Source organism: Amblyomma americanum, chromosome 7 (assembly GCF_052857255.1).
Source record: "Amblyomma americanum isolate KBUSLIRL-KWMA chromosome 7, ASM5285725v1, whole genome shotgun sequence".
In the NCBI taxonomy this organism is placed as follows: domain Eukaryota; kingdom Metazoa; phylum Arthropoda; class Arachnida; order Ixodida; family Ixodidae; genus Amblyomma; species Amblyomma americanum.
Window position 1 is genome coordinate 21,560,114 of NC_135503.1, and position 14,171 is coordinate 21,574,284.

A 14,171-nucleotide genomic window follows, 5' to 3' on the forward strand; every position below is an offset into this window, starting at 1 on the left:
AACAACACTTGTACATTGCAGCCTTGGCTCAATGTTTATTAGTGCAAGCGAAATGTAATTGCAGCACACAAACATGAAGGCGATCTGCTCTATTTACAAGCAAAGGGAGGTGGCAGAGATGATATAATGTGAAAAACAAATAAAAGGTCCCATTCAATCATCCTGCATATGGTAATGGGTACACTATTACCTAAAGGCAGTACTTAACAGATGCACAATGCAGGCATGTGCCAGAGCAACAAGGTGTACAATGTACTATATATATGAAGCATTTAGAGGCGAAAGGCACACAGGGCTCTGATGTGTCTAGAGTATCTGCCAAATCAGCCAATATATTTTTGGCTCGGTAGAGAACACCAAAACACATTCTCATATCAAAGCTTAATGGAAGTGCTTGATGCAGGTGGTTCTCCTTGTAAGAGACTTGTCTTCACTGTGCCAATTTTACACATACCATGCCATGTGTTTTATACATGGTTCGAGAACTTGCCCCTGGTACAAAGGCCACCTTTAGTTAGAAGACATGTTATGTGTTGTGATATATCTGATGCTGACTAGCACAGTTTTACTTGCTTTCATTATTTCTTGCATTGCAATGTAAAGCATTATTACACGAAGCAGATGATATTCAATATCCTGCTAACTGAATGAGTGTGTCACTTGTGACCTTGAATTCACTTATGGTGCGCGGTAAGTGTGAGTAGCATGCTAGCGACTGTCACTGCACCCTCTCGTAGGCCGCCATCAAGTATGTTTTTGGCACAAAGCCCACTCCTCCCTTGCTGCCCTGTGCTTTGGCGACCCACCAAGAGTGCTCGTCATATTCTTTACTCACAACTTTGAGCAAGTCCCCTCGTTTAAAAGAAAGCTCATCGGCTTGCCCTGAATGGCAATCCCAGATTGCCTGGTACCAGTTTTCGTAGTCGCTTGTCACCTCCTCGTCTGTTTGGCTACTCGCCTTGGTGTCATCGGAAAAGTAGCTTTCTCCATCTTCGTAAACAGGCTCGTCTTCCTCTTCTGGTGCAGACGTAATAGTTGTCTGGCCTTCGACATATTCGTACTCAAGCTCTCTGTCTGCCTCCGAAGTGACTGGTGCTGGCGCAACATGTGGCATCTCCTTTCGTGGGCTTGGCAAAGGCAGTTTGCTTGCACATGGTTGAGTTGGAGGTAGTGGGCATATTTCTCCAGCACTTCCTGGTTGTACTTCTGCAACTACAGAAGTGAACCATCACGGAATGAGCAACCGCATCATCTGTGTTTCTTTTTCAAAAAACATGCATTCAATCGCTTTGCAAGCCCACGATACTGTATATGTTCAAGAATAGGTGCATTTTCCACTTTGGTCACATACATTATGTGATCAACTTAGACTATCATCCTGAGAAATTTCTGCCACTGCACCGAAGTATGGGCAAGCTATAACACACAGACTGTCCCGTAAGTGTTGTTCATTCAATTTTTTGCCTTTTGCGGCATGGCGCCTACGATTGAGAAAAAAGTTTCTTTTCCAGAGCAAGAAGTTCTACAGTGTGCCAAGGAAGCACTATCTAGTGCCGTCACTTCTTTTATTCTTGCACAGTGGAATGCTTTACTAAAGCACACTGTTAACTGAGCTTCTGTTTCAAAAGAGCTTTGCATATTAACTGAATTAGTCATTTGTGCAACAATGTGTTTGATAGACCATTAAGGTTGCGATTCTGCATGTGGGCAAGTGTGTGCGTGTTTGCAAATTTAAAATCTTGAAGCCATTCATGTTATTTCTCAGTGGGTACTAAATATTTGCAGAAATTTTCTGACTTTACCAATAGTAGAACATAATGCATATCTGAAAGGATTAAAATGCCATGAGACTCATAAAATGCTTTTCAAATGACTGATCAATAGCACAAGTATTTAAATGTTTGATCAAGGTAACTGCTTATGCAAGAAATATGATACTATTATATATTACAAAATGCACATCTGCACTAGTAAAGCCTAAATTTATACAACAAAGAATATGAACGAAGGTGTTTAAAATCTATGCACAGATCTTTTCTGACTCCCATTACATCACAGATCATTTGGTATGCAGTCGAAGTTATTTTTAAGCTGCATAAGTTAAAATTAAAGGTATCAATTAACACAAGTATAGCTGAATAGTCATTACAATGCTTGCATTGAATTTTTATGGATTATTTTGAAAATAAAAGTTTGGCTCTGTTATATGTGCGCTATCCCATCCATGACTGGGCTGTTAGCATCAACTTTCAGAAGCAATTTTGCTAACACCTTACAGAATTCCTTCTGAAATTCATTACTTTTTGTGAAAATCTGTTTCCAAATACAAATACAACTTCACTTCTCAGCCTTCGGCCCAAAGTTTTTCACGGTGTTTTTTTTCTTTGGAATTATGTGTAAAGCGTAGGTAAATATGGATCACTACATGGAATTCGCCTGTGCCTGATAAGTTGTCTATAACTGAATTTCTTATCTAATGCAGTCTTGGTTTCTACTTCAGCAGTTGAATCGAATGGTGGCTATGAGGTTACAAGTAAAATGGAAATCACTTGAGGTGGACAAAAAATTCAATATAAAAGCAGTCTGCTTACTCATTATCATTACAGCTTTAGGAGGCAGGCTCCCATAAGAGATGGAGTGAAATGAAACGGTGAAGCAGAACTCTCATTTTTCGTATGCCTTATGTCATCTCTACTTGATATCACAGTCACTTCTTGGCTGCATTAATAAAACTGAAGCTGCATGAAAGAATAAATTAAAGGTTTTCTACTCGGAGTAGGGGCATTGGTGATCCATGTTTACTAAAGTTTTGCACACCATTCCAAAGGAAGGACAAACAAAATTTGTTGTCTCCAACCCTCTAATCTGCACTGACATTGATTTGCAAAATTGGACAGAAATGTTGACATGGTTACATGTTTTTTTACTGTATTCATCATCCAGTACAGAATGAGAGAGAAAATGTATGATGTTCAATACTAGCTGCATTTTTAGAGCTGTCCTGCAAAGTAGCTTTCACGGTAACGTGCAAGTACTTACGGCATGTGGATGTGGAAACTTGGCTGTTCTTCTCTATGGCTGAAATCCACTGTTTCATGTCTTTTGTGTTGAATGCAATGAACTGAAAGGTAGACAGAAGGGAACTTTATAAGACAACAAAGGTAGAGTATGAAATGCAGTTAAAATATATTGTTATGGAACCCATACAGCGATCTCAGTTAATGATATCCAAAGCTTCCGTGAAGTGCTATACTGTACTATTTATTTGGTCATTTCAAGAAAACTGGCACCAACAATACAGCCCCTCCTAGCATTAAATTGATTATCAGCTCCTGTGATAAAACAGACTGTGTCCAGCTTTGCCTGAATATACCAGCAAAATGCAATGTAGTGCTCAGTTGCAACAGTGCATACAGGCTAGAAAGATACAGCCATTACTCCTGATAGTGCAAGCTATATTTGGTGGCTTATCTCTACTTCATGTTCATTCCCTGCACAAGAAAAACAGAGCAGTAGAGAAGCCAGAGGCCTTTTCATGCATCAGGATGGGCTGACTGTGACACTGAGAACAGCTCCAACCAATTTTTGTTCTTATTAAAATTCAATTGGTCGTCTTTTTGCAGCCGAGTTTGACATTCGTTTGGCAGCAAAAGACGTGTTTATTGTTGGGAAATTTAGAGGTGAAAATGGTATAATTTTTTCCTGCCACTCAACTGAAAAAAACAATAATGTTAATGTTGAGAGAATATGGACGCTGTGATTGCTGGTTGGAAGTGAATGGCAGCGTGATCAAGCCCCAGAGATCAACAAAGAAAAAGGTACTACTAGACGTTATTGCAGCTTGCTCATGAAAAGAGCCTGCACCTGCAATACCTGTATTTTATTTTTCTGCCCCTTTATAGGTTCTCAAAGCTGCATGTTCAATTAAGGTAGCTCCTTTGTGCTTAGAATTCAGTAATCAATTGAACATCATGATGATGATATGTTCTCAGTACTCCTCTAAATGAAGGGATGAAGACAGCGCAAACAGTGCTGTTCTTACAAGTATGACCAATTTTAGCAAAAGGAATGCAGCAGTGCAGCAAGCCCCATCTTTTCTCCTCACAACACACTTGCAACAAAAAACCCAGGCAGTCTAATTCAGAGCCCTCCACTACAGAGTCCCACATAGCCCATGTGTCACTCAGGGACATTAAACACCACAATTTACAACTTACAAATGTCCTCTAGCACAGGAAATAGAATGACATTATACAAACCTGATAGGTCTTCTTGCCGGGACAAACAATTTCAAAGGCAGCATCCTTTTTGGAGGCATCTTTGAGAGTGCAGACAAATGGCCGCGCTTCGTACATGGCCAAACAAATCTGTCCCTTCTGGCGTTTGTCAGTCTGCTTGTCGTACAGGAAGAGGAATCCATCACGTACTGCACACCAGCGCTTCTGGAATGGACTAAGCAGGCCTCCTAGCCTTTCTGCAAAGATTATGAACCAGGAAAGGGTGGAAAATTTTATTGAGTGCATTTATTAAATGCAAGGACTGCTTCCAGGCAACTTAGCTATAGATTGCTAAAAAAGCAATGCAGCGCAGTTGTCACTGATTCCAACTTTCATTACTTTGGCTAACACAACATTAACAAATGCATGTACATGCCTTTTCCTTTTCTTTCAAGGTAGCCAGTTTTGTCAGCCTTGCACATTTCGCTGGCTGGAATGTCAACAAGAGGGCCTGCAAAAGCATTCCGCACACTGTTAGCAAATATGCGACAATAGAAAATCTTTTAGCAATACAAATGTGCATATAATGCATCTAAAGCCGGAAAAAGTATGCATGCCAAGTGCAACCCAGTATGCAGAGAACCCAAAGTTATCTCAAGCTTGCTGAGGTACTCGGCCATCCAAGCCCTTACCATCTTCTGACTGCTCATCAAGCTCAGATGACGTCCTCGACAAGTTGGCTTTTGACGTCTTTGCTGATGGTGCTTCAGTCAGCTCTCCAGGCGTGTCATCAGGCAGAACAGCATCGGAATAAATGTAGTCTGAGAGAGAAATGAGCTTTACTGAAGCAGAAACATGACAACTGAAAGTATGTGGCACTGCTGTTCAAGCACCGCTATGAATTAACAAAGACAGCGTTAAAGACTCCAACATGAACAGTTAAGCGCAATCTACAAACCAAGATTCCATTCAAGTGGAAAAAAAGAAACCACAGCTTGATTGAAAATATGAACGGGAAAGGAAACACCGGTTGTATTTTGCATTTTTTATTTCTTTTCCTTTTTTTCGTGTCATTTTTGCTATCAGGACAGTGCAGTTCAGTGTTGCCTTCTCTTTTCTTTTTATACTTTCTATAAAGCATGTCACGTGCTCTTGTTTCCTTTTTTTTTCCCCACTGGAATGGAATACAATCTTAGCTGGTAGACTGCGCTTCAAATACAGATTTGAACACAATTTCACATTGTAATCGCTTTTCCCGCGCTTTTGCGATCAAGTCAGTTGATGCTGCACTGTTCCTCGTAATGAATCTACAGCATACAGGTAATGCAATAACCCGCGTCAGAATTTGTTTCACTCGTAACCTTCATTTATCAGTGCATCTGTATTCATTTGTCAAGGTCAAGGCGCACTGTCACATCCATTTGGTAAGTCTACGTATAAAATTACAAGCCCTTAACAGCATGTGACGGCAGCTAAAAATACGGCCTCCAGCACGAACAAGCACGTACCGTTGTTCGAGTCGTCGGCGGCCGTTTGATTTTCCGCCGAGACTAGAGCGGGGACTCCCGCGATGCAAGCACGCCGCCAACCTGCATGTCGATGTAAGGATGCGGGCTCGACAGCGGCCGAGGAAGCTTCCAGCCCTGCATTTGTTCGGCGCTCGAAATGTCGAGCGACAAAAGAAGACGCGGGTATTCCTGACATAGCCGTTGCAGTTTCTGCAGAAGGTCCATCCTTGCCGAGGACGCAGTTGGTGACAGCTTTTCATCCTGCAGCTCTACTGTTAGGAAAGTGTTGACATCTGGAAACGAGAATTATGCGGAAGAATCGATACTGCGAGCAACTTCCCGTGCCACACTCACCCGTGTAGCCATACCACGCCCCGTTCGGAATAAAAGTGGAGATGACGTACCTTTAACGAACACCCGCACTTGTTCGTTGAGCTTCAGCATAATGAAGCCTTTCTAAACCGGAGCACCTTAACTTGAAGATCTGGACCGCTAGCGCGCTAACTCATATTTCGGAACCAAAGTGGCGAGCGATTCAGCGAGTGACAGAGCGAGCGCAAAACTGAGGACTTCCTGCCAGCTCACGTGCCTGCAACGGAAGCAACAGCTACTCGCAAACTCTGCGCTGCTCTCCCTGTGTGATATGCCTCCGAGACTTGCACAACGGCAATGAAACTTTTATCGAGAGCAATACATAGGACATCAACTCACTGGGCAACGAAGGTTGTCCGCGTCGGTGGTATAGTGGTTAGCATAGCTGCCTTCCAAGCAGTTGACCCGGGTTCGATTCCCGGCCGACGCATGTTTTTTTTCTTTTTTTTTTTTAATGGAAGTATTTAGTTTGGATGCGAAAACATAGTCGCAACATTCCTTCCACGACCACAGCCTTTCGTTTCGACACTGAAGGACTATGGTTTCGGATAATAGCACCCATGGGGCAAACTGGGTGTTTAATTATGAAATGTCAAGGAACCTGCAGGTAGTGAGCACTTGGCAAGTCTTTTTGGGGTCTTTGACTCTCTGCTCAAGACTTGATTATGCTGCAAATTTCAGTGGTAACTGCGTGCTTAACCACCTCATTCATCGCTAACACCATAATGGAGCTGGAGCCCAAATTTGCGTCTTTGATGGTCACATCCGATAATTTCTAAATAAAATTAACACTGCCTGCTGAACAAACATGGTTTGATTGAATAACACTAGCACTTACCATGGCAGTGGTTATTGCATAGTACCACTGCAGGTTGCAGGTTATCGGCTTGCCGTGCAAGCATAAGCACTCAGATGCACACACGGTGTATGGCACTAGACAACATACCCTATTTTCAAACTTTGTTGCTATCATTGAAGCGACACATAGGATTCGCATTTTAAATGCAACAGCATTAAAGTTCATGCAACGGTCTTAATTCATGGTGTACAGATATTTGCTACATATTGTCCGATATTAATTATACAGTGTCAAATAGTGGAGTTATTATTGGCAGTATTATACAAGACTTATAGTCCTGTCTGTAGATTAAATTAACTTCAACCTCTTCACGGTGAGGCAAAATAATAAAGCAGATTACAGATTTTTAAAGGGGTGATTTAACAAAACTTACATCACAAACTGCACTGTACTTGGGCCTTTCTGCAACGCTTCTGCCGAGAAAGAGATGTAAAGTCGCACATACGTGTTGGTCCAATGTTTAAGGGAATCCCCCAAGGCAGAGTAGATTTGTACTGAGGGAGTAAAACCTGTGGAACCTGATTAGCTTTCCTTGTAGCTGTATAGCTGGGCTTGGGTGGATACTAATGAGTAATTACTTCCTTATTACACATATACATGCTTTTGCTGTTTTGAATGTCTATTTCCTCCTGTCCAAATGCATGTTGTTTCTTCATAAAAACACTGAATAAATCTCTATAACTATCATCACTGATATAATTCTAAACAAATAAAAACTTCATCTCCCCACTTACTTGAAATGATCTCCAGATTATGTGCTCTGGATAGCTTCATTTGCACTGACTACCTCATTTTATGCTAATGCCAATAAATATGCAGCCTCGCTTCATTCCTAGCCTTTTGCAAAATTCGTTTTTTTCAAAAGCACATCACCTCTGCCAATTGGTGCACCTTGCCACGTCTTCTTCCACTTGCTCTTGCATTTCTGTACAGCTCACACTATATATTACTTCTTCAGTGAAGTTTATTTTGCCCTTTAAAAAAAAGTGTTTCACTCATTCGATGGAATCCAATTGCTTCCAGTTGGTTCAAATTGTTCATTTTTTCTTGTTACTGGCAAATCACAAAATATAAGTTTCACTGTTCTAAACGTTCATTAAAATTTTTGCTATTAATAGGAGCTAGAACTGAATTGACGAGTTAGCTACCGACACTTGTATACATCTGGCAGACACTGCCAAAATAATCTTTAATCCTTCTATCCATTACTTTAACACATACCAGTCATAAATGTTTTTAATGGTGGACAGCTATGACAGAAAAATCTGCCTCTTAAACATTACCTGGCCAAGAATAAGATGTCGCTATCATGCATTGCACACACCTGTTTATAGACTATGGGTTTGTACGCAGCAATTTTGGCACATTTAATGTGTTCACAACTTTTTATGGGAGCTACTTAATGTAGCAGTTTGCACACGATACATAATTGGCCAATATAGAACTTGCATAACCAATCTCAGAAAAGAATTGTGAAGATAGCATAAAGATGGGTGGTTCGATACCCAAAGAACAGGAAGGTAAACAGTTCTTGTGGAATGATGCAGAGTGGAATAGTAAACCTATAAATAATGAACTTTTTATATCGCCTTTAGCCTCAGTTCTAAGGCAAAACTGAGCTGTATTTGCTGAAACTTCAGTAAATAAATAACATAGTCTCTACCCCTATGCATGATTTTTGGAATCTTTGTGCACACCATAAAGATAAATATGTACACTCATCATCGCTCCAGCTACCAGAGCAGTATAAAACATTCATACAAATAGATAATAGTAACATGCGCCCCAGAACTATAAAGAACAATATACAACCTTTGTCCGTAAAGTTTCAAGACTGATTTATTTTCTTCTCTAGACATGCATGGTTCCCCAAAAGAAATGTTGGTGCGTATGTATAGCGCCATCTTTTCGGGCTAACCTGAGCTATTTATGTTAATTGCTGTGGCAGCCGCTAGATGGCACTAAATGTAGAAAAATACGTTGTCACTAGTCGTCTGCGTATTCTACTGTGAGTGAATGTGGAGAGATGGACGCCCACCTTGAACAGTGTGTAAACATAAAATTCTGTGTGAAGTTTGGCAAGACAGCCACACAGACATACCAGTTCCTTCGTGGCACTTACAGCATGTAGACATTATCGCGGGTGCGAGTTTTCGAGTGGCACAAGAGGTTCGTTTCGGGAAGAACGTCGGTGGAAGACAACACAAGACAGGGGCGCCCTTCAGCCTCACGGAATGAAAGTGTGGCTTTGATCAAGGAAATCGTACAGCAAGACCGCACAGTCCGCATGCTAACAGATGCTTTCGGCATTAGTAAGACAACATGCCACAAAATTTTGCGCGAGAACTTGGGGAAACGAAAGCCGAATGCCAGACTTGCGCCGCACTCCCTCACACAGGACCAGAAGGACACGCGGGCATCAGTGAGCGCCGATTTGCTCTCCGAGGCAGAGAAGGATGCCGAATTCGTCGACAGCATCACTGCTGAAGACGAAACATGGTGTTTTCAATATGATGATTAAACAAAGTTGAGTTGGATTTATTATTCTGGTGTGAATGATCATAGTGTGCATCTCCCTTCAAGTGTTAGAGACTATTCATCAATATTTCAATTATTTTGACTGCCCATGAATATGGCTATAAAGCTTGCTTTGCTATATTTACTCACGGCCTGTTATTGTTTCTGGCGTAGCTGGTAGTTAAGAGCCATAAAACTCGAGCACCGTTTTTGGTGAGGTTAAAGTGATGTGGCCATGACCCAACACTGCTTTCAATACATGCACTTTAGCAGACATTAAGTAACACAAGCCCAGGAATCATGCTTGTGTCTTGAAAAAATGTTTCATTCATAACAAATCATACCTGTTATAGCACATTTAGTGAAAAGCCTAAGAAATAAAACATATTTCAACATATTTGTGCTGCAGCCCAGATGGGCGATGTTTGGGAACACACCATGACAATGTACAATGAAAGAACAAGCGACAACACACAGCACACCAGGTCACCTAACTGCATCATTTATTTCTTTTCTTCATCATCATAAAAAGTACTCGCACCTGATGCACACATCTGTCGAGTTGTACAATGGAAGTTTGAAGAGAAAAGAAAGGAGACAGTATAGAAATTGTTTCAACAATGCAGCTAAAAAAATGACAATGGCTCACGAGAAATGGAAGTCTGATATGCACAGTAATGCTAATATGACCATTCACCTCACTCCGTTCAGTCCAACGATCCATGCAGACGCCATACGCGCAACATCTCATAGTTACGCACTTCATTCACTTGCTGGCTTGAGAGCAACGTTTTTTTCAATCCTGGTGCAGCAGCTTGAAAAAGTTAACAAGAGTACACATACCTTGCACGCTGTGTTCAGAGTACACATGCGCAAAGTTGAAATTCCTACATCTCGGTCACAGTTTTGTCAACCTTGGGATGCAACATCTACGAGAACACTTACAGTCATGGAAACGATTGTGTTTTGCCAAATGGCTCACAAAGACCCGTTGAGTGCACAATGAGCGCACAAAGACAGCCTGAACTGTTTAGCTCGGGCTATACTGAAGCAAGTACGAACTTGCAAGCGTAAAACCGAAATGCTAGCTGGTTTGCCACGCACATTGGCGACACATGATGCAAACAGTAATTCCCATGCTCTATACCACTCAAAGCTAGCTGTTCCACGTGTCACACGGATCAACAAAAAAGCATGGGACATTGTGATATGTATAGATGCGGCACAAAATCAACCAACAAACATAATATGGCACCGGCATATGCCATAAATAAACTGCTTGTCATATAACTATCCACACGAAAGTGCAGACTCTGCCTCATATTGGCGCTAAGCTACCAAAATGATATGACTTCTCAGTGGCACTATAAGGGAAGGCTTTTTAGCTGCCTCAGTCAGTAGCAATAAGAAGCTGCCAACCTCTCACATAAAAAAACAAGAGTCGATACCTGGTAAAAATAAGACACAGTTTTTGTTAGCAAGTCAAAAGGTAAAAGTAAGGAAGGGCTTTGTACCAAAACCAAACTAATAATGCATTTAGCTAAAATGTGCCTCTCAGTGCACTAATACCACACACCTGAAGTACCAGAGACTATACATGATTCAAGCATCGTGTAGCAGCAGCTCTAACCTCTTTATTGCTTCCCAAATCTTTGGTTGCCACACCGCTTAACTTGCCATTGGAACAATGGCAACCTACACCAGCAAATTGAAAGTGCCTTTCAGTGCAGTTGAAAGCAGTATAAAGACAAAAATATTAATAAAGCTGCCAACATATGGAAGGAATTACGAGTGTCAATGCTGCTGCAAAACAAGAATATATTAGGTCTGCAAGCAGATCTGTGTGCATTAAAAACCTATGGGACCGACTAAAACATACAAGTACAAATAGACTTTTATTGCCACTGTCAGACTAAGTTACTTCATCGCATAAGCTGCTTTAAGCTGTGTAAAAAAAAAATATAAAAGCACATTAGGTCCGGCCAGACATCCTCAGAGTTTTCAGGAGGTATAAAACGACATAAAAAACTGTCCAAAATGAAGCAAGCTCTCGACAAGACACCCAAGGCCTATACTTGTCACAACCCTTCACAACATACCCTCTCCTTGGTCGTTAAGTAACTCCCTCCCCACGCACCACTGAGACTGCTCAGCACAAAAGTGGTTTAAACCATCAGGTTAACAGAAGCAGCTAAAAGAAGGCAGCATGTTCTAGACTGCACATTTACGCCCACTGCGTACTGTCACCGAAGAAAAATTTCGGTCAACATGCTTTTCTGTTTCTGCACCCATCTGAAAGTCAAGTACAGAGACGCACACCCGCTCGCAACTCATGGGGGAAAAAAAAAGTGATCGCATTAAATGCATGTCTCCTTTGCAGGCATTGAAAGATGAAAATGAATGGAATACAGCCAGGCAGGAACACATTCCCGGTGTTTAAAAAACGAAGTGGGGCGGTGGCAGGTGTCCAAAGGCGGCGGTGAACATCTCGTGATCCTGTACACAAGGGCCGGGGCTGAATAACAGCTACACTACGAGGACTGGAACAGTGCTCATTTTTCGATGGGACTCAACTGAATTCCATTCTCATCGGGCTGGCCTTAAAAATGAGAAAACAAAAGAGAAAAAGAAACCAAAGGTAAACAAAAGTGCAGCAGTAATGGTTAAATATAAAGTTGTCAAAACTGTAAACGATTAACATAAAAGCAACAGACATGAAAAAACAAAAGAGGCACACCTTGAAGCTTTTTCTGCTTGTAAATCTGAACAAGGCCATAATATGATGTTTGAAATGCAGCGTAAAAATAACTTGGCAGGCACTAAGAAATAACATTTACTCCACTTTACACCCAAAATACCGTGCGGAAGCAATTGTGTCTGCAGCGTTCCAGGCGTCCTGCATGGACCTTTAATACAGCATTATGAAAACAAGGTGTAAAATGCATGCTGTGGAACTAAACACATTGGAAAAAAGAAACCAAATAAGCTTCCAATCATTGTTGACCTTTAGTGAGAACACCAGAAACATACCAGATATCATAATCTGGCATCTGCAGGAGCAAAGAAAACTGAAATGAGGTCCACATATAAATGGATTACTAGGGCTCCTGACTTGATACGACACTCCCACAACCAGCTTGGATAAAGGCAAAAAATGGTGGGGACAGGGTAAGCAAGCACAGCAGAAACATATAGCTTTGCACATCATTTTTTCTCGCACACAAGGAAGTCTGTTCTGGCAGAATACGCCACATGCTTACAACGTAGTGTGCCACCTGCCGCACCCCAGTGTGCTCCACCGACAGACATTCATCACTGTTATGCTAATGGCCAGTTTGAGCCGCCAGTTCTACGTCCAACATTCATTCACCAGTGATACGCAGAATATGGCACATGCAAAAAATGTACAAAGGTACAAAAATGTTGCACTCCACAGCTTTAACTGTGGAAACACGATAAAGAAGGAATCTATACTTAGGCTGAATTATTGCAATATTTGGGGTGTCACGGTACATTTTTTTTTTTTCACAACTGCAGGCGTACATGTATAATGGAAGGCGCAACACGCTACCAGTAATATCTCTAACCCTATTAGGCTCTACAGCACACATGTGCTGGTCATGGGAAGCAATGGGGCAGGTTTTGTAAGAAAAATTAAGTACAAAAGCTTAAGAAATTGCAAGCTGTATTTACATTTGCAGCCATCTTGTTGAACACTGCCACATAGCAACATATCTGCAGTCATCCATTGGCTAATAACTACCTATTTTTCAAGCTCAAAAGTGAAAACCTAATGTGAAGTCATGATAACTCTGGTAACTAGTATGATGCGCTTGTCTTTGCGCAATTGTTGATGCACCAGCATTACAGTGGAATGCTGTGTGACATTGAGTGGCACTGCAAATACACTTCGCTTATGCACTAGAGTAGATTTCTCTGCATTACACAGACAGCTGTAGAAATGAAAAAGTAATGCTAACAAAATTACCAAGCCATGACACGGTACGTATTTCGTGGGGACAGTGAACCTCAAATGTATGTGTAAGCAGGAATAACCAAAATATGAATATTACTAATGTTTTTATTACTAGCATTAGCATTTCGTTTATAAATAAAAAGCTCAGAGCCAATTAGGTTGTTCTTTGAAACAAAGCTTCATTTGCTGGAATATTTTACTCTTTAAACAAGAAAGGCTGGGTAGTGCTTCTGTAAAGAGAAAAACTTATTTTGTAGGCTTGCGTAACATTGGCTGGACACTTAAATTCCAGATTCTGCATGAGAGCAGAGGAGACGGGTCTCTCAACCCTGGAGTACTGGTACTGCGTATTCTTTCCTTTACCAGCTGTTTTCAGAGAACTGACTTCCATGAAAAAAACTCTCATGCAGTCACAATCAAAACACACATACAAACTGAGCAAAAATAATGAAAACTCACCCCAACATGAATGACAAAAATATAAGACAACAGGAGAGCCAAACCAAAATGCATCAGTAAGGCACTCAACATGAAGAGAAATATTTGGCGAGTAGGAGTAGTTTAGTACTTGCTACACCACAAAAAACTTTGAAATGGCATACCTAAAACACATTTGTACCATTTCTTTACACAGCATGAAAGGAAAAAAGTTTCAACAAAATATTTTGGTTTCTGAAAAGACAAATTAAACTGCTTTATTGCAGCACTCATCAGACAAAGGA

At 41.1% G+C, this 14,171-nt stretch overlaps 1 protein-coding gene and 1 non-coding gene across 2 annotated transcripts; one reads left to right on the plus strand and one right to left on the minus strand.

The window, feature by feature from the left end:
• Positions 1-8: 8 nt before the first annotated feature.
• LOC144098656 (src kinase-associated phosphoprotein 2-like) lies at positions 9-6,383 on the minus strand. The gene is given in 8 exon segments (XM_077631459.1): positions 9-1,212; positions 3,040-3,121; positions 4,260-4,474; positions 4,654-4,728; positions 4,910-5,038; positions 5,726-5,777; positions 5,780-6,018; positions 6,130-6,383. Coding segments are annotated over 8 exon segments (1,326 nt in total). The 5' UTR covers positions 6,170-6,383; the 3' UTR covers positions 9-718.
• A 72-nt stretch (positions 6,384-6,455) lies between these two features.
• Positions 6,456-6,527, plus strand: TRNAG-UCC (transfer RNA glycine (anticodon UCC)). Its single transcript has one exon. It is a non-coding gene; the product is annotated as a tRNA-Gly (tRNA).
• The last annotated feature ends 7,644 nt before the right edge of the window (positions 6,528-14,171 follow it).